Here is a 26,053-nt window from a genome sequence, read left to right as displayed (position 1 = left end):
TTATAAAGAGAATAAAGAGGTAGATCTATTCTTTATCCATGTAGAACCTTCGGAGCAAAAATATCCATTTAACCCCCTATTCATAAACGTCTGCTAAGTTAATCAGCTGATGATCGTCGTTTGTCCCTCTCTATGGCATAACGACAGATAGGGACAAACGACGATCATCAACTGATTAAGTTAGCAGCCGTTTATGAATAGCGCCATAGTATTTTCTCATTTACAAGGGCACTAACTGTTAATAAAACCATAGAAATAAAACCGATAGATCCTCATTTATTGCTTATAACTAAACACAATCATTCCAGAAAACCAGTAAAAACTTCAAAATGATGATTCAGTGACGTCACAGTTTGCAATTTGACACGAGACTTGAGTCCTCCCAACGAGTTGTTCTGAAGACTGAAAAATACTCTTTTCACTCTTGCATGTACCAATGCCATAGAACACATTAAACAGGGCTCTCTTATTAGATAAACATAGTATCCAGTACACAAATAAGGCCCCCTATCGTTAAAAGCAGGTTTCACTCCAAAAGCTGCAACAGGAAACTTTTTTCTCAAAACCTCCAATAAGTTTTCGTCTATGCCACGCAGTCTAACCTCAGCTTTACTTTCCCCCCACGCTCCGCCATTTTGAGACTTCGCTACGTTGTCTATGGCCAACATGGCGGCATGTTGCACTGGATGCTCTAGTCTGTGGTCAAATGAAGCGGCGACTATTGAATTAAAAGTTGGATCGACGACTATAGCTGCGTTCAGACATGACATATCGACTTCAGAGTCTTTGGTATACCATTTTGCTACCTCAAAAGCCATGGTCATAAACTTGGTGTGATCATCATTTTCTGTTTGACTAAAGATGTTGCCGTCAACTAATCTTTCTAAATATTTGTTCGGATGAAAATTGCAGGACCATAACTTACTGCAATCTCTGAAATGGCTCGTCAACATCGGTGGTGTAAATGGCACGTCGACTTCTTTAAAATATTCAAACATATCTTTCAATTCTTCAACATTACTTTCTATATATTCTTGTATTGACGACATGCCTTTTAAAAAATGTAGTGGGCATAGGACTATGTCCCTTTTGCGAACTCTTTTTAAGTGCGATAATTCTTTTAACGGTATTTTCTCGCTTAGTACAGCCATTGCTTTCGAGATATCTTTTAAATCCCTTATATGTCCAATGTATATCTTTATCAAGGGAATTGGTTGAAATAAATCATCTTGCAATACTGCAACAAGGTTACTTTTTCTTTGCTTTATACTCTCAATGTAATAGTCTATAGTATTGACTATAGAGCACTCTGTTTTTACTTTTTTTGTCGGTGGTTCTGTGGCCAATGTTTCCATTCTGCCCGGTTCTGCTGAGAAGCTGAAAATAAAGAAATATTCCACTATTGCATTACACACTTTGATTTTACTATAAGTTTAAGCACTTCATATTTCTCACAATAAAAAAACACTTTTCGTAGTACGCATTCGCGATACAGTCAGTCGCGATAAGTCGAAATAAAGAAATTATAAAGTAGGTACCGTCAGCAGCAGAAGTTGCTAGCGGGCGACGTGTTCAAAATTACCTTGACACGTTCTTATTCTATTAACAATAAAGTCGCGTCAAGATCATTTTGAACACCTGGCTCGCATAGCAACTTCTGCTGCTGACTGTACGACTGCGTTAATGTTTCACTTGCAATTTTAATACACCCTATCCGAAGTCAGTCCCACAACTGAGACGAATTTGTCCACAACCAGCGTGTGTTGCCTCCCTTCTCTTAAAACAGCATTAAGAAAAAGATGGTGAGACATTGGTACTTAGATAATACCGTCCACACTGTGACGACAATCCGTAATCCTGTTGCAAGGGTATATAAGGCCCACTTTCTCTGTCAAAGTACGTTGCCGTCATAAGATGAGTCAATAAATCGCACGAAAAATTAGGAAAACATTATAAGTATCTGCCGGGCTAGCACATGATTGGCGCGACAGTACCTCGCCCGCGAGATAGACTACCCGTCCCTCTTTAATTAATCCATTATCCTAACACTCAGTGCTTGCTGCTGCTCGCACACGCCTCGAGCGTGACACTACTTTCTGAGCGAGCGAATAACTTTGTAAATATTTGGTACAGTTTTGAATGATTCACGGTTAGTTTCACTAGACTTATATCGGGAGCTCGAAAACAATACAAAAGGTAATCACGGTTCATATCCCAGTCGATATAAGTTCAGAATAGTTTGGTGTGGTGGTCGGCTTTAGAATAGGCTTAACCCTCACATAGGATAAGGGTATCATAGGAGGCGACTAAGTCCACAGATGAAGCAAAAAGCTGTTTTGTCACAGGGGAGACGGTCCTCTTAGCATTGGAGAGGGATACTCCAAAATTAAACCCCGAATGGAGTTACGGGAGTTGGGAGTACAACCTGAAACAAGCGGCGGATTCCTGCAGCCAACCATCAGCCAACCTGCCTCCACATATTAGCTCGCCTTTCCTGTGGGTTAAGACAGTGAATCCGAGAGGGTAATGCCGGTGCTGGGCATCCCTGCGTTTCCTTAACTACATCCCAGGCGGTGTAATGTATCATCAATATCATCATCTTCATCTTCCTCGCATTGTCCTGGCATTTTGCCATGGCTCATGGGAGCCTGGGGTCCGCTTGGCAACTTATCCCAGGAATTGGCGTGGGCACTAGTTTTTACGAAAGCAACTGCCATCTGACCTTCCAACCCAGAGGGTAAACTAGGCCCTTATTGGGATTAGTCCGGTTTCCTCACGAGGTTTTCCTTCACTGAAAAGTGACTGGTAAATATCAAATGATATTATATAAGTTCCGAAAAACTCATTGGTACAAGCCGGGGTTTGAACCCGCGACCTCCGGATTGCAAGTCACATGCTTTTACCGCTCCGCCACCAGCGAGTTTCATCAATGTGTTAGAAACAATACCTAAGTACATATATAATTTTTCTTGGTTTACTACCACTGCCTCACTGTTAAGTGACAGTTTGTAAACCTTATTACAAAAGGCATAAGGTTCATAAATGGACAATTAAGCGTATTGCTGTTTGTACCAATTTCTTATCATTAACAGAGCTGTAACAGTACCCATGTCAATTTAATATTTTTCACCACATACAGTCAACAGCAGGAGTAGATAACCAAGCCAGGTGGGAGTAGCTGGCCAGATGTTCTTAATGACCTGCCCACCATCTTACTCTCATAACAACAACAACATATTTGTTTACCACGGGTACCAGTGGCTGATTTACAGTCTTTGCCACCCCAGGCCCTGTAGTAAGCAATGGCCGCCCCTTTCTCAGCACCCTTCATACTGCCGCCCCAAATATCTGGCCGCTCTAGACCCGGGACTACTCCGCCTTAGGGCAAATCCGCCACTGACGGGTACTGGGTTATGTTCTAGTAGGTACTAGACCAATACTAAGTGTAATCATAACATAGCAATATTGTAGTACGTAAAATGATTAGATATTTAACTTAATGCCTAAGTCAAGTTCAAAAGTCCGATTATTGAGAACTACTTGGCTTTGACATCAAATGATAATAAATACCTACTTAGCATACATTCGGAACCGATTCTTATTGGAACAATCAGTGTAAATTCCCGCCATATACGGCGTATATGTAAATAAACACTATTATCGCCGTAATGTGAAATAAAACTGTTAATTCGTCTCACTAATGTTATGCACCATGAAAATAAAATTAAAGGAAAATTTACCTTGATTTAAATCCGGATGTCGCTTACGCTTGACTGGTCACGCAGCTAGACCGAAAAGATTTATTGTCACTACATATAAACATATAGAAATAAACTTTATGTAAACCAAGTAAACTTAATAGTTTACGGATAAAAATAATTTCACACACGATATACGACTTCAACTTCAATCAGTCAGCCATTGACGCCACAGATAAGGAATAAGGAATGTGATTATTGACAGTGACAGTTCTCCATCGGTTTTCCGTGCCACCGCACTAATGATTACAAGATTTTTTACTAAACTTGGTCAACCAGATCTTGACAGTAGAAAAAGGCGGCAAATTTGAAAAATGTAGGCGCGAAGAGATATCGTCCCATAGAAAATTTGAATTTCGCGCCTTTTTTTACTGACAAGATTTGGTTGACCAGCTATATAATATGCTTTAATTTTAATAAAATAAGATCCTATTTGCTTAAACAAACCATAAACAAACAGAACAGATGCAGTTTGACATAACAATGTTTTTTTAACAAATGTTTGCTCAAATGGATGCGCAAATTCTGAAAAATTACCAAGAATGACATGCCTGCGTTTTAAAGCATTTAAACTAAAAGAAAAACGCCTCAATAAGTCGAATGATACCAGGGTAAAAATAGTCCCCTTTTTCAGGATATTTCAAACTTGCTTGCAATTTTCCACGAAATTACTTACTAATTTTAATAAAAAAATAGGTATGTATTTTGTTTTTTTTTCATATTGCTGTCATCAATGTGAATGTTATGTAATGAATAGCCTAATGGCTTAATATTGTGCTTTAGGTGATATTGCTGAATATTAACATAGTTTACACAGTACTTATATGAAAGTATGGTTCATTATATGATATAAGTATACAATTGAAACTCAAGATTAACCGTCCATTAAGAACTTGCTAAGACAAACTTACTCTCCAAGCAATTAGTTAAGTTAGTTACCAATCTCACCAGTTTACATACTTGCATATATATAGGTACTCAGATCACGTCGTTCTGGCTAAGTCATCATCTTCCTCGAGTTGTCCCGGCATTTTGGCCACGGCTCATGGGAGCCTGGGGCCCGCTTGGCAACTAATCCCAGTAATTGGCATGGGCACTAGTTTTTACGAAAGCGACTGCCATCTGACCTTCCAACCCAGAGGGGGTAAACTAGGCCCGTATTGGGATTAGTCCGGTTTCCTCACGATGTTTTCCTTCACCGAAAAGCGACTGGTAAATATCAAATGATATTTCGTACATAAGTTCCGAAAAACTCATTGGTACGAGCGTAGTTCGAACCCGCAACCTCCGGATTTCTAGTCGCACGCTCTTACCGCTAGAGCACCAGCGCTTTTTTCGTTCTGGCTAAGTAATCTTGATTAACATACGAATTCATAACGTTTGATACAGTAAGTACATTGCATACCTATATTGTTTTCTTTTCTATTGATACTTTACTTAAGTAAGTACACATTTTATTTTATTATATATTATTTAGTTTATTTACTAAAATAATACTAAATATATATTTTGTCATTTTTTATTTATCATTTCATTTAGTCATTAGAGCGTAATTTTATTTAATACATTGCCTTAAAAATAAAACAAGGAATACAATATCTATTGTCCAGTGTCAGCTTGGATCAAAATCTTTATAACTTTTTAAATAAGATTTGTCAAATCACGATCTATTGTAATTACAGGTTTAGTAAAAAAGAATAAAGCCATATTTAGACTAGAGCTGTGCTAGACTAGACTACAGGATAATTAGATTAATTCTTATATATGAAATAGGTATATATGCCTCAAATGTTATCTAGATATTCCTTAAAGCGTAAGTAATAAAATAAGTAATGTATTTAATGTTGAAAAGGCTGAGTGTATAGTAGTTACTTTTAGGAGATTTCGAAGGAAATAGATTGTATAAAATTAATTATTTTCCAAGGCTTGATACCACGCCTGGCATGTTTCAGAGGCAATTTCACAGAGGGCAGACAAGGCTCTGCCTGTTGAATCATTTTCTGAAAAGATAATACATAACATATTATTACACATGTAAGAATGTCTACAAAACTTGATAAGTAATTTACTAAATCAGTAAAATAGATTTTAGGGCCCTATTTAAACTTTGTCAACTGATATGCAAATTACCGACGTAGCCCCGTTTTCCAAAAATGGAACCGTTAAATGGCGGCTTCTTGTATGCTCCCTCAGTGAAATGGAGAGCACATATGATGACAACCAGGAAGCAAAGAGTGATGAAGGCATGCATCGCGAATCTGAAATATAACAAAAGATACCATATTATAATTATAAAGTACCTATTACATGTGTATTTAATTTAATTTCATACGTTTCAGTCTTAAGTCATTTAAAAAACATTATATTTCCAACCAATTATTTAGATAGGATGAACCACGCACCGGCTATAATTTGAATGCTTACAATTATGTCAAAGTTTTATCGGTTAAGGTACTTACAACAATTTAAAGTTTGCTTTATCGATTACTCTAAATTTTTATCTTTTGTTGAGATGCCTTGAGCCTTAGAAGCACAGAAGTAGACTGTTGTAGAATACCGCCTTGTGCCCCATTTTATACCGCAGCTAGGGCAATCCATCTCCGTATTTATTATCATTAATTTGTGTTATATTGTCCAGCGTGATCTGATTATCGATGAAGATTGGATGTCTAGCTTACAGAAAAAACTTGACCATCGAAAGCAGACCTTATTAAGTTATCTCCAGAATCCTTTTTCCAGCAATTTGTATAAAATAATAATATCTAATAGCAATACGTTGATATTATACAAAGAAGTTGTAGGTTATAGGCAATATAATTATAATCTAATAGATTATTTTTCATATTGATTGCAATAGTTCAACTGCTGTTGCAAATTATAATTTATAAATACAGATTTTTCCATTTTGAAGTAAAAAGCAATTTAAAGATAAATTTTGTTGAACAGTGTCAACTCAGTTGACTCAACTGTGCCTACGACCTCTGCTACGAAGGATCTGTGTAAATATGAGATAGTGTATTAGTAATAAAATTAGAACCTGGATGTACAGATTTGTACTTGGCTACTTGCTCTATTTTTAGGGTTCCGTACCTCAAAAGGAAAAAACGGAACCCTAATAGGATCACTCGTGCGTTTGTCTGTCCGTCCGTCTGTCACAGCCTATTTTCTCCGAAACTACTGGAACTGGACCAATTAAGTTGAAATTTGGCACACATATGTAAGATTGCGACCCAAAGATGGACGTGTAACGTAAATAAATGAATTTTAAATATGGAGGCCATTTTTGGAGGGTAAATGAGAAAGTTAAAAAATAAAGTTTTTCAAACTATATCGTGTTGCATATCAAATGAAAGAGCTCATTATACGGATCTCAAATATTTTTTTTTATAATTTTAGGATTAATAGTTTAGCAGTTATTCAAGAAAATAGGCAAAAAAATTACCATCCCCCCCCCCCTTATCTCCGAAACTACTGGGTCTAAAATTAAAAAAAAAAATACACAAAATAGTTATTTACCTATAGATGACAGAAAAACCTATTAGAAATATGCAGTCAAGCCTGAGTCGGACTTAATGTACGGAACCCTTGGAACGCGAGTCCGAATCGTACTTGGCCGGTTTTTTTATACATACTTATAAATAAAAATCCTCTGCGTTTGTACTAGTGTTTTTAAAAGAAGCGTATAAGATATTGCTACATAATCCAAACATAAGCTTTAACTTACAAACTATTTAAAGCAATAGACTTCGAACTTAAATGGATTTGCGGGTAACTACATTAAGGGTTTAGTAATAGCCCGTGGACATCCGAGCAATATGCTCTAACTAAGTTATAATCCCTGAAGATTCCCCTATCAGTGTCAATACGCGGTCAGCGTGCGCTAATTCAATAATTGCTCGAGTACGCCGCCATCTTTAGGCTTTGCCCTATAAAATGGCGGGAAACTTTGGCCCTGGCATCAGTTGACGTTTGTCGGTTCAAGAGTTACCAGTGAAGAAAAATCATTGCAAAAAAGGTAAGTTGTAGTTTTCATGTTTACGTTGCAAATTACTTATAATGCCTAATTTTACTAAAGTTGAACGAAAATTCCTGTAAACATATATCGTGTCCTGTACTTGTACATACATCTGATGAGATGGAATTCATTCATAAAGTGGGTATGCACTTTTGCAGCTCGCAGTCTAAGTAATATTTTGGTAAAGAACATTCAAAACTCTTACCTAGAGTTTAAGGAGGTCCAGATATTAATAAATATTACTTTAAATAATTATTCATTATAATACTTTTACATAACAAAGTAAAGTAAATTTTTGTTGGAGATACCACACAGCGTTTGCTGTATTACTAAGTAAGGTTGGGTTGACGCATCTTACGTAGACCTACTAGAATTAATTACGAGGGGCGTTCAAAATATTCTCGGTATTGATATCTTACAACCTCTTCTAAAATTTCTTTCGTTACTGGCCGCTAAGGTTTATTCATTGACATTAAAAAAAAGTATAATTCGAACCGAGATGTTCTTTTGTTTTTCTGCAATTGCTGAACAAACATGAACATCATGTGGGAATTGACAATGTTAACTAAATTAGAACATCGATGCGTGATAAAATTCTTGACAAAACAGGGTAAAAATCAAAAAACCATAAAAGAGGAAATGGATTGTGTTTACCGTGAGTCTGCTCCTTCTTTATCTACCATTCAAAAGTGGTCAAGCGAGTTTAAACGTGGAAAGGAGAGTGTTGAAGACGACCCTAGACTTGGCCGGCCTGTAGTAGCTACTTCACAAGAAAATATTGATAAAGTGGAAAAACTTATATTGGAAGATGATCGAGTGAAGGTAAAATCTATAGCACAAGTAACCAATCTCTCTATTGGTACCGTACATGATATTATCCATGACCATCTTAATATGTCAAAAGTAAGTGCAAGATGGGTTCCGCGAATGCTGACTCGGCTTCAAAAAGACATGCGTGTAGCTTGTTGTTCCGATTTTATTGACCTGTGCGGTGAAAATCCTGATGAGGTGCTGCAAAGAATAGTTACTGGAGATGAAACCTGGGTTCATCATTATGACCCAGAGAGTAAACAAGAGTCCATGCAGTGGCACATTAAGGGTTCAGCTCATCCCAAGAAGTTCAAGGTCATCCCTTCAGCTGGCAAGGTTATGACCACGATATTTTGGGATTGTGAAGGAGTATTACTAATCGATTATAAAGAAAAAGGTGTAAATATCACAGGACAGTACTACGCTAACATTCTACGTCAATTAAAGGATGTAATTAAAGAAAAGAGGCGAGGAAAGTTAACCAAAGGTATTCTGCTTCTGCATGACAACGCCCCCGTCCATACTGCTCATATTGCCAAGGCAGCTATTGTTGAATGTGGGTTTAAAACTGTTACTCACCCACCGTATAGTCCGGACTTAGCCCCCAGCGACTTCTTTTTGCTCCCCAATCTTAAAAAGGATCTGCGTGGAAATAAATTTTCTGACGATGAAGCATTGAAGGCGGCAGTGGAGGAGCATTTTTACACCAAAGATAAAAAATATTTTTATGCAGGATTTAAAAAAATAATTGATCGATCTTTTAAGTGTATGAACATAGGGGGGGAGTATATTGAAAAATAAAAATATCAAACTTTTCGTACTTGTTTGTTTTCATTCTCATACCGAGAATATTTTGAACACCCCTCGTACCTCTGACGGATTGCAGGATGCAGTTCGAAGGACCAATTTTTACATACGTGACATTAATAAGATTTGCAACATTTTTGTCACCTAAAGATTAACTAACGGATTGAAATGTAAAAAAAAGAAAACAAATTCTATTTTATGTAATATCTTCCATAGATGGCCGGTGACATGATGAGGTTCACTATCGGTGTTGTCTGCGTTGCCGTCGTACTACTGTCTTTAGCAGAACTCAGCGAAGCAAACTACAAAAACGCTCCTATGAACGGAATAATGTTTGGAAAGAGGGGACCTTCTGGTATATACTATAAACATAAACATGTATTTCAATATTTAGTTTCTTATCTACCCAATGGCTATACATACCTGTATGTAATTGTTCCTCTCTATGACTCTTTTCCTTGATACGATGGCGCATTGAATATCAAATTTTTATGATTATAGTCCGGCAAACAAATTTTTTCGGTCCTTTTTTAACTGACAAGTTGGTTGGGATTTTTTTTGACAAGGGAAAACGTTGGTAAACGTTTAGGTTTTAAATAGTGTCGACATTATAATTTATTATTAATTAAATAAATAATAGTTTCTATTGATGACCGAAAAGTTATAATAACAAAAATGTTAAAATACTCACTAGCATGTTTAACTCCTGGCGTGGGAATCCTACCGGCGCTTTCTTCTTTTTATTTTTATAGAAATACTATAAAAATAAATGGCGTTGTTTATATTAGGAAGAGAAGACATATGAATATTCATGGATATTAAAAATTTCGCCACTCATTGTTATTCATGTTTCTTTCATACTTACTTATAAATCTCTGATTTTGTTTCAGAATATGATTCCCGGGGCAAAACCTTTACCGCTCTATGTGAAATCGCCACGGAAGCATGTCAAGCGTGGTTCCCGTCTCAAGAAAACAAATAAAAAAGGCTACTTCATGGAACTTTACGCAACTATACCTACTTTTTGGTCATGGATTATGATACTGATAGAATATTATTCCCCATTAATGGAAATATTTACACTTCACTAGCAACACTGACACGCTTATCTTTTTAAATTTTGTAATGTTTTCCTTAAATATTATATAAGTAAAAATATGTATAAGAAATATATTGTAAAGGCTGGGATATTTTCATGTTATTCTAGTCTGAAAGTTTAATAAAACATGGCGGTGCATTAGTTATTGTTGTTTTATTTCTTTACGTCAATTTAAAATTGATAGTCGATTTGACCTACATTTGAATATTATGAGTTGGTAACCCTCGTGGGAAAATTAAGATAAGAATGACTTTCTTCGCGATTGTTTTCAGTTTTTTATATATTTCAACTAGTTTCTTATAGGAGTTTATGAATTATCATTACACTGGTATGAGGCTTTCTTGTGGGGAGAAAATCTTTCGCTATTAGAATATCAGCTGTGATTATAGCGATTATTGATAAAAACATTGCCTCTAATTTGACATCTGTCAATAACAATGAAATGCAGTGACGTTTCGCATTGTAAAAATTAGCGAATTCGAATCTACCTTGTTTCTAAAATGAATTATCAAAGTTCTGATTTAGTGGTGAAATAATGTTATAGAACATAGTTCCTTTATTCAACCAGGATTGTAATAAAAATCAAAATGACTACGAAGGAGCTTTACACAAAGGTAATGATTAATTTTATTTTGGCATACCTAAAACATTTTAAATTTGGAATAGTTTTTTCTTAATTTGTAGTTTTAACGAGAGTATTTGGTTTAGTGCGACCAAGGAACTTGTAATACACAAAGTTTACATCACTTTTACTATCTATGCTAGTATGCTTGAGATAATTACATGTCTCATGTTTTATTCATTTTGTTGTAAATTATCACCTCAATCTGTTCACGGTAAAGATCACCGTATACATTATATCATGTCTACATAACACATAATTGCTATGTTAATTTAAATACCTACTGATATCAATGATAAATATTTGCTTTTTTATTGTTACTTTTTTGGCTGTATTAATGAGCTAATGATTATCTGGATGATTATTATGTTTATGACCGCCTATCGATTTAAATGAAATTATACTTAGCCACACTCTTTTCTTAAACATTTTATTTATAAAATATGATATAGGCGGCTAAGAGTGACCATATTGTCAATGCGCATGTACCTAGGACAAATTAATAATGCTAAATGAATATATATCGCGCCACTTAAAAGAAGACCTTGTTAAAAGAAAAATAAAAAAGTCGTTAGACATGTTTTTTTTTTCTTTTTGAGATAGGGAAAAGGGAGTGGGTATCGCTGGCAACAAATATTCTAAATAAACTGAATGTTTCGATACTTTTTGACATTTTTGTACATAATTGTCATCTTGATTTGGTTGTTGATTTTCTGATTGAGTTACACACAAAGAAATAATAATCACTACACCTTATAAAACAAAGTCCCTCGCCGTATCTGTCTGTTTGTGTTTGTATGTACACAATAAACTCAAAAACGACTGAACGGATTTTCATGCGGTTTTCACCTATCTATAGAGTGCCTGTTTCCAATGCTTTTCTTCATCAAAATGTTTGGTATATATGTTCCAATTCCAGGATACTCATTGCTACCCTCTCTGAAACATTGAAACAATAGTTTAGTAAATAGTTAGTATCAGAACACATCATGTGACGTGACAATCTGTCTCCATTTAATGAGTTTTTGTTAAGTGGTTTTAAAATCGAAACCTTATTAGTTATAGTCATGGGCGTAGGCAGGTACAGGCAGGGGGGCTGCCCCCCCCCCCCCTTGAGCTCAAATTTTGCATACAATGCATGCCCCTCTGTGGCCTCTGCCCCCTCCCCCCCAGGCCTATCAACTCGCCACCCCCTAGTTCACTGGCTGGCCCTTGGTTATAGTTTGTCAAAGGACTGTCTCATTTCAAACATAGACAGAGAGAATCATACTATCTTTGTCTTACACTAGTACTAGCACGCAAAAGAAAAGGATGAGTATAGTTTTTTTGTTCTTATTTACTGACAAATTGGTTTGACTAACTATATTACCTACTGAAGGTTGTCTGGGAGCAATAAAAATAAGTTAGAGTACAAAACCACCTGTTTATTAACTAGTAGGTATTTCTTTTCTGTGTATTTTTAAATTTATTTATTTTATTTTAGTACATGGAAAACCAACAGTGCTACATATATCCAGAAATTACAATAGAATCACAGAGCCAATTATAGGTTCTCTTATGGTGCACATTACCGAATATTTGGGGCATTATATATGAAAAGGGACCTTATTGTCGATGGCGCTTACGCCGCACAGAGTCGCGCGGCATTGCCTGACACTGCGGGGTTGCGTAATGCATCGCAATCATAATGTGTTTTTTAGTGTTTAGTTATATTTTTATAATATGTATGCTAGTTTTAAGGTATTTATGTATGGGCCACTAGTTGCCTGAAATAAACGAATTCATTCATTCATTGTATTTATATTGGAGCATCGTTAATAATCGACAATAAGGTCCCTTTTCAAAGATGACGTCACATTTAATTATTTACTTACCTAATCAGTGTAGATAGTGATGGAAGTATTTTCCAGGGGGCCCGGATATGGGTGGAGCACCCCGAGAAGGTCTGGGAGAGCGCCACAGTCACCGCGGACTACCGCTCTGGAGTCCTCATCGCCAAGTTGGACCAGACCAGCGAGATACGACAGATCAAGGTAGGGTCATTGCGCTAGTTTCCGTCCATGCTCTAGTTTTCGTCCACTTGACATATTTGCAAATAATATATTAGATTTTTAAGTTTCTACTTGCGAAATATCATTTTTATGTAGATATATTGTTTTGACATTAAGGATTGCAATACAAATTTGTGCAGTAATGTAGGCTTATATTCAAATTTCGTCAAGTGGACGAAAACTAGACCTGGACGAAAACTAACACACCTACCCTATGTACCACCGCGCACGCTGTTAACTGATAGTTTGTAAACCTTATTACAAAAGGCATAAGGTCCACCGATGGGCAGTTAAAAGTGTTGCGGTTTGTACCATAATCATAAGATTCTGAGGGGATACTGCGAAAACCGGAATTCGAAAATTGTGGGACTCTTTCTCTTTTACTCCAATGAAGGCGTAATTAGAGTGACAGAGAAAAATGCCCGCAATTTGCGAACTTCGATTTTCGCGGTTGTAGCCCTGTTCACATTTAATTGGATGGCCTATTTAGGGGTCGTGTGGGTACATTATCATGACCTTGTGTATCTGCCTCATAGCTTAGTTACTAGTCACAATAAGTTAACAATGCTTTACTTTGAATGGTCCTTACAAAGGGTAACAATATCCTATTGACCTTTTTCGGATGAATTGGCGCGAATTCAACGATATTCCAGAAAAACTGTCGTAAAAATAAACTACAGTTTTGACTTATGACAGCTTACCAAATATCTCTTGTATACTAATCCGTGCAGCTAGCATGACTAGCTGGCAACTTGTAAGTCGCGCGTGATGTCCGTTTTTTTGCACAATACGAATTAGGAAGAGGTCAATTAACCTGTCAAATCCCACGATATGACGTCACCATAAGCGTTCTGGCTCATATATGAGCCGTGGGAGCTGACAGATTAATAACGAGTTTTCTTAACAGATACAAGATGAAAACCAAATGCCGCCCTTGCGGAACCCCTCTCTCCTCATCGGGCAGAATGACCTCACGTCGCTCTCATACCTGCACGAGCCTGCAGTTCTACACAACCTTAGAGTCAGGTATGTTCACTGCTGCTAATAAGCCATTTTTAAAAACATGTAACATTAACAGTTAGGTCAGTTAGCTAACAGCAGTCAGACATCGGTCAACAGTGTCAAACGCTTACGTTAAATCAAAAAAGCAAACTGGCAGTTAGACGTTATATAAATGTAAGTAACTTAAATTACTTAGTCATAATAGTAAGTTTTAAAATGTTCCAACTACATAAATTAGGAACTTGGTGAGGTTTCCTGTAGGTTTTTAAGTTGTTACTAGATAAATAATGGGACCTAAACTCCGCCCTTGCGGAACCCCTCTCCTCGTCGGGCATAATGACCTCACAATCACATCGCTATCATACCTGCACTGCACGAGCCTGCAGTTCTTCACAACCTTAGAGTCAGGTATGTAGTAGTATGTAATTTATATGTCTAAGCTTTTCACGACGTCCTTAATGATAAATGAATCCAGTTTTTATCTTAACTTCTCAGAAAAATCACGTCGCATTTCCAAATTCGAAAATTACCCATATATGTGTCATACATAACATGAGCATTACGTTTAATACGGATACACTTATCTACATCCGAACTCGAGCGTATCTATCGGTACATTGTACATAACTATTATGTCGCTAATGATTGTACATAAAAGGGAGTATCGTATAACGCACATGCGTAGATAAGTACCTATTTCGTTTTATTAGAGAAAAATTACGGCCTATTCAACTCGTCAAAGTAACACCATTTGTTAAATTTTCTCAATAATTTCTACAAATATGGTGACCATGTCACGATCTTTCGTACTGACAAGTTTAATAGAACCTCTGACATGTTAGCATGAGTTGCGTTCTAGCGCGCGACTCCATACATCTAGCGGGACTTCAAGTATGGACTCACGCGCGAGAACGCAACTCATTCTAGGCCGCCTGATGTCATTGTATCTAATGTTACGTACTTATTTAGTTTATTAGAGATATCAAAATTATCAAGATATGTGAGATATGTATACTGTCTTGATTTTGTTTATACTAGGTATGTCCGGTCTAGCTGACATGTAAGACATGTCAGTTAAGACGTTAGTCACTACAAAAGTAAAAGATAAATTTGTTTTACCGATAATGTCCATAATATTACATAGGTACTCGCAGTTTAGTGAACTATTGAAATATATAGTTTTATTTCAATTGGTTTATAGCGAGTAATGTAATGACAATAAATACATATACAATACATAATATAGTATGATAATAAAATAACTTCAATGACTCATCTCATGAGGAAAAACATCGTTTTTTTATATATTAAATGATGACCTTATAGGGATCTGTATTGCCATAAGTTTAGTCATGATATCATGACTGATAATTGGCTTTCACACGAACATTTTTGATTCTTATGTCATTGGAATAGAGTTTAATATTGTATAGGAAAAACTTAGTTGAAGGCCGTTTTTAGCAAATACATACGAGTTAGGTACGTTTCAAAATGACGCGATCTGGATACAAACATGGACTTTAAAGAACTGACAGCTGTGTAAATAGTTTTAAGAAATATTAATTTAATGTAAATACTAAATAGTTTTGCATAGTATAATCTATTGAGTAATTTTTCTCACATAGACCATAGACACGAGCTAAATACAGCTTTAGGTACTGTGACTTAGAGTTCAACTTCAAATTTAAAAATGTGCGTGGTTCAACAGCCACAATTTTTTTTTATGGTTGAATGCACACATATAAACGCAAATGATTTTTGATGTATGGCGCCCTGTGTTCATATAAATATCCGTTGCATTCCTAAAGTAATGAACATACTGTTTCCTGTTGTAGGTTCTGCGACCGCAACGCCATCTACACGTACTGTGGTATCGTGCTCGTCGCCATCAACCCATACAACGAATTGCCTATTTACGGTAAGATCGTGTAAAAGATAAAATATAGTTTATTCAAGTAGGCATATTACAATGCGCTTATGATGTAACTTATTAATCTTATGATTGATAAAAAACCGCACAAGTGCTATAGTCCAGCGTCAGGTACTACTCCAGTAGGACCAGGCATCATGCTGAGTGTTCACCTTTTTCAGTGTAGTGACAGTGTACAAGTTAGTTATAAGTTTTTTTTTCTTTCTTCCTGTGTATGTACTGTATAACTGTGTACCTATGCTGAAATAAATCATATTCTATTCTAAATCATATTCTATAGTTCGTTTTTTTTAGCATTAGAAAGAACTTGAAAGAAGGTAAGCGATTTTGACATGTATTTTAATTGAAAAACACTTTTTAAAAATCAATAACTATTACTTATGAAAGCAGAAGACTATAAAAGATCGTATTAGATTCATAATTGTTACATATTTACCGTAAGTTATCTTTAAAATGTCTTTTTCAATTAAAAGACACATCAAGATTGTTTACCTTATTTATTATGCTAAAAAAAACGAACTATAGTCGGATTCGCCCACCGAGGGTTCCGTACAAATTTAAATACGTAAATTCTGGGAATATTTCAAGTGTCTAGGTATCACATACAGCCTGGTGACAGACAGACGGGCAGTGGCGTCTTAGTAATAGGGTCCCGTTTTTACTCGCGCCTCTAGATTTCATCTAAATCGGTTCAGCGGTCTAACCTTGAAGAGGTAACAGTCATAATTACTTTTGTATTTATTAGTATGTATGGATAACTTATTTATTGATGCAGGCGATGAAACCATCATGGCGTACCGCGGCCAATCCATGGGCGACTTGGACCCGCACATATTTGCCGTTTCGGAGGAGGCCTACACGAAACTTGAGAGGGAGCGGCGAAACCAGAGCATCATAGGTTTGTAATGCATACTTTTTTTGCCAAAAACGCAGCTGTCTTTTAGACAACAAAAGACTACCATAATTGGCCGAGCAAAGCGAAGGCCTCCGTTTCATCTTGAACAAAAATGCTTTTTGAAGTGAAAACTTCTTTAGCGGCGCTGTGCACTTTTTGAGGTGGGGAAAAAATGTTAAACTCGCGACAGATCACGTGACCTGATCGAAAAACACTTAACATGTAATGTCATTGAGTTTTTATTTATTGATTTAAATGCCATCTAGTGTGTTTCGCTCTAACTGGTATTAATATAACTCGAGTACTAACAGTGATGTAGTGCTTAGGGGTTTCAAGTAATGCGACGAAATAACGCTAGATGACGTTAACCTCAATTATACATAGTGCATTTTGCACTAGTCATTGAGTTTTCACTTCTGCCGGCACTCCCTGAGTGCAACCCGTTGTTTTTTTTATTTTTGTTTGGTTGTTCAGCTTCCCTACAGGTCGCAATTCTCGACTGATTCTCGTGAAATTTCGTAAAGCCTGATAAATGTCAAGAGGGCGCTGTCATTCTCATTCATAAGGTGACATTTCAGTGTAGTATGAAAAAAAGCTCCCATTAAATTCCGAAACATGACGCGTGCGCGGGCGCAGCATGGTTCCATTTTTATCGCCTGTCACTTTGCGCGTCACTTTCGCACTTGCACTTGTTAGAACGTGACAGGCATGGTGACAAGCGATAAAAATTCGACCGTTCTACCGCCGCTGGTCAGGCTTTAACCAATTATGATGATTAAATTTTTTTTTTGTATACCTATTTGTTTTTCAAATGAGCCATGAATAATAAATTATTTACAGTACATATGGGGCTACTTTTCCGCACTAGTGCGTAAAATAGCACTTTTCGTGCGTATGCCGAAACTTTAAAGTGCCATATGTACTATAAAACGTTGTTCGATACACGTGCGAATAGGTAATTCGCAACTCGTGTCGATTTAAAACACTCCCTTCGGTCGTGTTTTAATTTATCGCCACTCGTTTCGAATTTCCTCTTTTTCGCACTTGTATCGAAAATAACTATTGTTGACAGTGAGTGGCGAATCGGGCGCCGGCAAAACTGTGTCAGCTAAGTACGCAATGCGCTACTTTGCGGCCGTGGGCGGGAACGCGAGCGAAACGCAGGTGGAGCGGAAAGTGCTCGCTTCCAGTCCCATCATGGAGGTCAGTCGAAAGTGACGAAACTAATGATTTTGTCACAACCTATAATAGGTTTTTGGTGAATTTTATAACTAAATCTAGTTAAATAGATAGAAAATGAGCAATTTAGCACAATACATTGAAAACTTAAAAAAGATATGGGAATAATAAATAAATACAAGACCTTAAAGATAAAAAAATTACATTCGATTCCTTACATTTTATTAAAAATAAAAATTGTATAGCAACAATATACATAAACGCAATATTTTACCTACAAAATCGCAATTTTCTTGTTTTCCATACATCGAAACGGCTTCTAACGTTACATGGTGACGTCACGATGTATTGCCATTTTGCTAGATGCGTTTTGCCAGTAAAGTGACTTTGTGACTTTTGTATTGCTTTAAGACAATGGGTCCCATAACTCCCACGGTTCATGATACCATTAATAAAAAAATGTCAAATACCCTATAGGGCCTATAGTTATTTCGACGATTTAATGAATGCTGCGTTTGAACGCCTCGCTACACTCAGACTCTTATTTCTACACTTTTATTTTTTTAATCTGCAGGCCATCGGCAACGCGAAAACCACTCGCAACGATAACTCCTCCCGCTTCGGCAAATTCATAGAAATCCACTTCGATGAGATGTACCGAATATCCGGTGCTAGTATGCGTACTTACTTGCTTGAGAAAAGCAGAGTGGTAAGTTTTAGTTTCCAAGTGGCTACTAGATGGCGCCACTTGATTTGTAACTTCGACACGGCCATCCTGCTAGAGACATGTCGTCGTGTGTGTTTTAATATTTGTTAAGCTTTGGTTTCCTCCGAAAGCGGTGCCGTCATATAGCGGCCGTCTCCATACAAATACTACGACATCCATATTTAGCCGTATTATTTAGTATGGAGACGGCCGCTATAATATATGACTGCACCGCTATCCTAGGAAAACCGATCTTTATTGGCAATATTAGTCTATAAATGCTTGCAATTCCGGTCACTTGATGCTCACCATATTTTATAACAATCGCAACGACAACTCCTCCCGCTTCGGCAAGTTCATAGAGATCCACTTCGATGAGATGTACCGAATATCCGGTGCTAGTATGCGTACTTACTTGCTTGAGAAAAGCAGAGTGGTAAGTTTTAGTTTCCAAGTGGCTACTAGATGGCGCCACTTGATTTGTAACTTCGACACGGCCATCCTGCTAGAGACATGTCGTCGTGTGTGTTTTAATATTTGTTAAGCTTTGGTTTCCTCCGAAAGCGGTGCCGTCATATAGCGGCCGTCTCCATACAAATACTACGACATCCATATTTAGCCGTATTATTTAGTATGGAGACGGCCGCTATAATATATGACGGCACCGCTATCCTAGGAAAACCGATCTTTATTGGCAATATTAGTCTATAAATGCTTGCAATTCCGGTCACTTGATGCTCACCATATTTTATAACAATCGCAACGACAACTCCTCCCGCTTCGGCAAGTTCATAGAGATCCACTTCGACGAGATGTACCGAATATCCGGTGCTAGTATGCGTACTTACTTGCTTGAGAAAAGCAGAGTGGTAAGTTTTAGTTTCCAAGTGGCTATTAGATGGCGCCACTTGATTTGTAAGTTCGACACGGCCATCCTGCTAGTGACGAGTCCTCGTGTGTGTTTTAATACTTGTTATTGGCAATATGTTCCCGTAAGAATTCACCTAGTCTATAAATGCTTGCAACTCCGGTCACTTGATGCTCGCCATATTTTATAACACTCGGAACGACAAACCTTCGCGCTTCGGCAAGTTCATAGAGATGGATTTTGATGAGATGTACCGAATATCCGGTGCTAGTATGAGAACTTACTTGCTTGAGAAAAGCAGAGTGGTAAGTTTTAGTTTGCAGGGAGTAGAAGCAAAAAAAAGAAGTTTTAGTTTTCAAGTGGCTACTAGATGGCGCCACTTTTATTTGTAACTTCGACACGGCCATCCTGCTAGGGACAAGTCGTCGTGTGTGTTTTAATACTTGTTATTGGCAATATGTTCCCGTAAGAATTCACCTAGTCTATAAATGCTTGCAACTCCGGTCACTTGATGCTCGCCATATTTTAAAACAATCCCAACGACAAACCTTCCCGCTTTGGCAAGTTCATAGAGATGTACTTCGATGAGATGTATAGAATATCTTGTGCTAGTATAAGGACGTACTTGTTTGAGAGGAGCCGAGTGGTGTGTCTTAGTAGTGAACTATGCGTACTAGATGGCGCCACTGTAATTTGTCACTCCGTTACGACCATTCTGTTAAGAACACGTCATGTCTCGTCACTATTTTTTTTATTAGGTTAGGATATTGCCCTATTCACTCTTGCTTTAAAGAGACCGAGGTCATATTTCTCAGGGAATACAGATGACGGGAGCGCATTCCATTCTCTAGCCGTCCTTACCAAAAATTTGGTATATGGGGGTTTCCGGGGGCGAAAAATCGATCCAGCTAGGTCTTATCCCTGGGAAAACGCGCATTTTTGAGTTTTTTCTCCCAGATATTTGAATTAAACAGATAATAAACGATTTACATTGCCTTACAGGTGTATCAGAGTGCGGGAGAGAGGAATTATCACGTGTTCTACCAGCTGTGCGCCGCGGCGCGCAGCATGCCCGAGTTGCAGCTAGGTGAGACTTGCCCTTAATCTATTTTTATTAACCTACAGATTACTATTTACAGTTAGGCAAGGTACGCATTCGCGAGAATCGATCGGCATGATTTAATAAGAAATGAAAAGTAACACTTTGCAAAGATAATAGGGAATATTACGCGAAACTCTGCGTAGGGGGCTCCACTCCCACAATAAGTCACAATCTAAGGGTCTATCGCAAACGAGAGAGTCGAAATTTTGTTATCTAACCTCTCTATCACTCTTGCATATTTGAGCGATAAAAAGCCAGATAGCTGAGTTTTGATTTCGCGTTTTCCGGTAGGCCCTTTGTAAACAAACCGCCTTGATGTATCAATGTCATATTTGATTGTCTGTGAAAACTTGTCAAAAAACAGTTTAAGGTACAGTATGTATAAGTTACTCTATGGTGTACTTACGTCGCTAGTACTGCACTCTGGCGGCAAAACATTGCAGTAATATTTGTTATAATTTTAGTTTTAAATTTGTAATATGTATGATAGTTTAGGCCTTTTCGGCTGATAATAGGACTAGGTGGTACTTTCCAGCTGTATAATAGCGTCTAGAAATACATTCGGTACACTACGTTCATTGTTTCAGACCACCAAGACTCATTCCACTATTTGAACCAAGGCGGCAGTCCCGACATAGACGGCGTCGACGACCTGAGAGCGTTTAACGAGACCAAAAACGCACTTACCACCTTAGGCAAGTACCATACGCAGCGTGAATTAATATTATATAACCTTATAGGATTGTGTAAAGTCGTATAAAACTGTAAATATAAGTCTAGACTCTAACACCTCATTATAAGAAACATGAATGCCGACTTCGTGAAATGAAATACTCCATAGTTTAATATAATATATTAAGAGTAAATATAAGAGCGATTACAGCGGCAGTTAAGCCTCAGGGGGCTTTGTTCGCTGTCATAATTTTTTGAATGTAAATATTTTGTGTTAATAAATAAATGAAAAAAAAATAAAGTACCTACTATTGTGTGCCCTTACAGGGTGTCATGAGCTGGCCTCTTAAATTGTAACACCTTATTATGTACATGACAATGCAGTATTGAATAAATGACTAAATGACTAACAAAAAAATATCTTTCATAAAATGCGAATCTGACCAAATTCTTAGACATAGTAGTTTCGGAGATAAAGGAAAGGGGGGGGGGGGTAGTCAGACAGACGCACGAGTGATCCTATAAGGGTTCCGTTTCCGCGTTTTTTACTTTTGAGGTACGGAACCTAAAAACGGTTAAGTTTAAATAGGTTAAGTTGGAACCCTTTGTGCGTTTGGCCGTATTTTTGTAGTATTTTGAGAGAAGTTACGACGTTATTCATAAACTTCTGATGATCGTCGACGTCAAACGTCAAACGACGTTAATCAGCTGATGATCGTCGTTTGTCCCTCTCTATGGCCATAGAGAAATATTGTAAGTCTTATGTTGTTGAGCATTAAATTTTCCGGTCGGTGCTACATCTATTGTCAAGTAGCAGTACTGATAGTTCCCCTACTCGATGCTAGATGTAGACACTGAAATTAAACTTTTTGGTACCAAAACTGATGTATGGTGTGAGCAATCTATGTATTTTTTTCTCTATGCTATGGCATAACGACAGATAGGGACAAACGACGATTAAGTTCGCAGGCTTGACGAATAACGCCAATATTGATTAACATGCATGAGTGTACAACTTAATGTTTAATTGCAGTACTTGTAGTATTTTGTTTTGTTTTGGTATTGTATTTTATTATATATATATACTTACATATAATAAAATGAAATACTAACAATAATATAATAATGTAAAATTTTGCGACTTCGACTGTACCCGGATTAATAAATTTAGCTACAGCTCAGATCTTTTTGGTTGAAGTATTATAAATGTAATTAGCTATCGTATCTTTAATTAAGGAAACTGTAGGTTTAACTATATTATCATAATATTTCTGTAAATGTAAATGTATACAACCGTTTGTTTCTTAATAAACAATAAAAAAAAAACATGTGTTGTTGACAGGTGTGTCAGAGACGGAACAACAGAACATGTTCACCGTGTTGTCGTGTATCCTTCATCTTGGCAATATCGAGCTGACGTGCGAGCCAGACGCGGGGGACGCGGAGGAAGACGGCGCGTACATCGATGTGAGTGAAGGCCATAGACTAGGCATCCTCTAGACGGAGTTTAGAGCAATTATTTCATGAAACCGATGCTGCCAAAATACTGGGGTGCGGGGGACGAGGTGAGCGAGTCCCGTGCCGTGATTTGTCCGTTCAAAGACACGGAATCACGGCACGGGATTGACTCGAAGATGGAGTAAAACTACCGTATAAGTGGCAGAGGGGGTAGCGTTACTATGCTCAGTCTAGAGGATGTCTTGTCTGTGGTGAAGGCTTTCTAATTTCATTAACTTACATCACAGATCATATAATACTAGTACAGATTATTGAAGTGAAAACTTTAGCGGCGCTGTGCACTTTTTGTGATGGGGGAAAAATGTTAAACTCGCGAGAGCGTAAGACGTAAGATGTCATTGAGTTTTCACTTCTGTCGGCACTCCCGGAGTGCAACCCGTTGTTTTTTTATTTACAGTTAGGCAAGGATGTACGCACGCTTTCTCAAGAATCGATCGGCATGATTAAATAAGAAATGAAAAGTAACACTTCGCAATGATAATTTGTTATAATTTTAGTTTGAAATAATATTTGTAATATGTATTATGTATGATAGTTTAGGCCTTTTCGGCTGATAATAGGACTAGGAATGAACGCCTAGGATGGATTCACACCTATACCAGGCGTGGCTCACTCCGCGATTTCGTCGCGTCGCTACAAGTATCTACAAGTACATGCGGCCCACACCAATGTTGGTGTCTAGCCATAGTAGTTGCCGCGCACCGCTACGGAGCGCACGCCTGCTTGCGCTTGCGCCACCTAGCGGTCATATCTGTCGTAATAGACGCGTTTTGTTAGAGAGTGAATCTTCTGTTACTAGTACTATTATTTATTCTGTGTCTATACATATGTGCAAGATGCAGTGTCCAAAAAGCCATCAGGTGACCTCCGTTTCTATCCCAAAGACTACAAAAATGTAACCCGAACCATAGAGAAAAAAATACATAGAGTGCTCACTCCATACATCAGTTTTAGTAGCAAAAAGACTATTAGCATCTAGTATCGAGTAGCGGAACTATCAGTACTGCTACTTGACAATAGATGTAGCACCGACCGGAAAGTCTTATGCTGTTGAGATAAGACTTTCCGGTCGGTGCTGCATCTATTGTCAAGTAGCAGCACTGATAGTTCCGCTACTCGATGCTAGATGTAGACACTGATATTAATAGTCTGAACTGATGTATGGAGTGAGCGCTCTTGTCTTATTATATTTCTCTATGACCGAATTCAAGGGAACATAATTCTCGATTGTTCTCTCTTAAAATTGCGTTAAAATTTCCTCACGTCGCTACAAGTACCAACAAGTACATGCGGCCCACACCAATTTTGGTGTCTACCCATAGTAGTTGCTACGGAACGGATGCCTGCTCGCGTGTGCGCCACCTAGCGGTCATATCTGTCGTAATAAACGCGTTTTGTTAGAGCTTGAATTTTCTGTACCTAGTACTAATATTTACCACAGGGCCTAGAGTCCGCTGTCCAAATTTCAAACTCCACTTCGCCCATTCAGAGAGAGAGAGAAAGCATTGGCGCACATGTAATCCCTTAAAACGTTAAGCACCTCTTACTAATCCCAAGCGAAGGCGGGATAGCTATACATTTGTCACCGTTTTTAGGGTTCCGTAGCCAAATGGCAAAAAACGGAACCCTTATAGATTCGTCATGTCTGTCTGTCTGTCTGTCTGTCCGTCTGTCTGTCCGTCTGTCTGTCCGTCCGTATGTCACAGCCACTTTTCTCCGAAACTATAAGAACTATACTGTTGAAACTTGGTAAGTAGATGTATTCTGTGAACCGCATTAAGATTTTCACACAAAAATAGAAAAAAAATAATTAATTTTTGGGGTTCCCCATACTTCGAACTGAAACTCAAAATTTTTTTTTCATCAAACCCATACGTGTGGGGTATCTATGGATAGGTCTTCAAAAATGATATTGAGGTTCCTAATATCATTTTTTTCTAAACTGAATAGTTTGCGCGAGAGACACTTCCAAAGTGGTAAAATGTGTGTCCCCCCCCCCCTAACTTCTAAAATAAGAGAATGATAAAACTAAAAAAAATATATGATGTACATTACCATGTAAACTTCCACCGAAAATTGGTTTGAACGAGATCTAGCAAGTAGTTTTTTTTTAATACGTCATAAATCGCCTAAATACGGAACCCTTCATGGGCGAGTCCGACTCGCACTTGGCCGCTTTTTTTTGGTTAAATTAGGGGGTATTACTGCGATGTTCTGCCGCCAGAGTGCAGCACTAGCAGCCATCGTAAACCATAGAGTAACTTATACATGCTGTGCATTAAACTGTTTTTTGACAAGTTTTCACAGACAATAAAATATTAACATTGATACATCAAGGCGGTTTGTTTACAAAGGGTCCACCGGGAAACGCGAAAATCGAAACTCAGCTATCTGCCTCTTCATCACTCGAATATGCAAGAGTGATAGAGAGGTTAGATAACAAAATTTCGACTCTCGTTTGCGGTAGACCCTCAGATTGTGATGGATTGTTAGTGGCGCCCCCTACGCAGAGTTTCGCGTAATATTCTGCTTTTTAGGGTTCCGTAGCCAAATGGCAAAAAACGGAACCCTTATAGATTCGTCATGTCTGTCTGTCTGTCTGTCTGTCTGTCTGTCCGTCTGTCCGTCTGTCCGTCTGTCCGTCTGTCCGTCTGTCTGTCCGTCCGTATGTCACAGCCACTTTTCTCCGAAACTATAAGAACTATACTGTTGAAACTTGGTAAGTAGATGTATTCTGTGAACCGCATTAATATTTTCACACAAAAATAGAAAAAAAAACAATAAATTTTTGGGGTTCCCCATACTTCGAACTGAAACTCAAAAATTTTTTTTTCGTCAAACCCATACGTGTGGGGTATCTATGGATAGGTCTGCAAAAATGATATTGAGGTTCCTAATATCATTTTTTTCTAAACTGAATAGTTTGCGCGAGAGACACTTTCAAAGTGGTAAAATGTGTGTCCCCCCCCCTGTAACTTCTAAAATAAGAGAATGATAAAACTAAAAAAAATATATGATG

The 26,053-nt window shown here is 37.6% G+C and overlaps 4 protein-coding genes across 4 annotated transcripts in view; 2 read left to right on the top strand and 2 right to left on the bottom strand.

Annotated features, from left to right (window-relative positions):
* Positions 1-256: 256 nt before the first annotated feature.
* Positions 257-1,477, bottom strand: LOC134659359 (probable inactive tRNA-specific adenosine deaminase-like protein 3). Its single transcript, XM_063515032.1, has one exon. The coding sequence runs from the start codon at positions 1,353-1,355 to the stop codon at positions 300-302; it is 1,056 nt and encodes a 351-aa protein (XP_063371102.1). The 5' UTR covers positions 1,356-1,477; the 3' UTR covers positions 257-299.
* Positions 1,478-5,626: 4,149 nt separating this feature from the next.
* Positions 5,627-6,293, bottom strand: LOC134659188 (neuropeptide SIFamide-like). Its single transcript, XM_063514822.1, has 3 exons — positions 6,218-6,293; positions 5,889-6,016; positions 5,627-5,758 (listed from the first exon to the last, which is right to left on the bottom strand). Exons 2-3 carry the CDS (start codon positions 6,007-6,009, stop codon positions 5,667-5,669), a joined length of 213 nt encoding a protein of 70 aa, XP_063370892.1. The 5' UTR covers positions 6,010-6,016; positions 6,218-6,293; the 3' UTR covers positions 5,627-5,666.
* Positions 6,294-7,706: 1,413 nt separating this feature from the next.
* Positions 7,707-10,408, top strand: LOC134659205 (neuropeptide IMFamide). Its single transcript, XM_063514834.1, has 3 exons — positions 7,707-7,773; positions 9,607-9,745; positions 10,281-10,408. The coding sequence occupies exons 2-3, from the start codon at positions 9,607-9,609 to the stop codon at positions 10,370-10,372; spliced, it is 231 nt and encodes a 76-aa protein (XP_063370904.1). The 5' UTR covers positions 7,707-7,773; the 3' UTR covers positions 10,373-10,408.
* A 164-nt stretch (positions 10,409-10,572) lies between these two features.
* Positions 10,573-26,053, top strand: part of LOC134659169 (unconventional myosin-Va) — a 97,515-nt gene continuing 82,034 nt past the window's right edge. The window contains exons 1-10 of the mRNA XM_063514801.1: positions 10,573-11,103; positions 13,022-13,144; positions 14,070-14,188; positions 16,000-16,082; positions 16,870-16,992; positions 18,062-18,192; positions 18,743-18,877; positions 20,745-20,829; positions 21,432-21,539; positions 22,859-22,983. Coding sequence (XP_063370871.1) covers positions 11,077-11,103; positions 13,022-13,144; positions 14,070-14,188; positions 16,000-16,082; positions 16,870-16,992; positions 18,062-18,192; positions 18,743-18,877; positions 20,745-20,829; positions 21,432-21,539; positions 22,859-22,983 — 1,059 coding nt within the window. The 5' untranslated portion in view covers positions 10,573-11,076. The remainder of the gene's footprint in view (positions 11,104-13,021; positions 13,145-14,069; positions 14,189-15,999; positions 16,083-16,869; positions 16,993-18,061; positions 18,193-18,742; positions 18,878-20,744; positions 20,830-21,431; positions 21,540-22,858; positions 22,984-26,053) is intronic.

The sequence above is a fragment of the Cydia amplana genome, chromosome 24 (genome assembly GCF_948474715.1).
Source record: "Cydia amplana chromosome 24, ilCydAmpl1.1, whole genome shotgun sequence".
Lineage (NCBI taxonomy): Eukaryota > Metazoa > Arthropoda > Insecta > Lepidoptera > Tortricidae > Cydia > Cydia amplana.
This window is presented reverse-complemented; position numbering and strand designations above follow the sequence as displayed.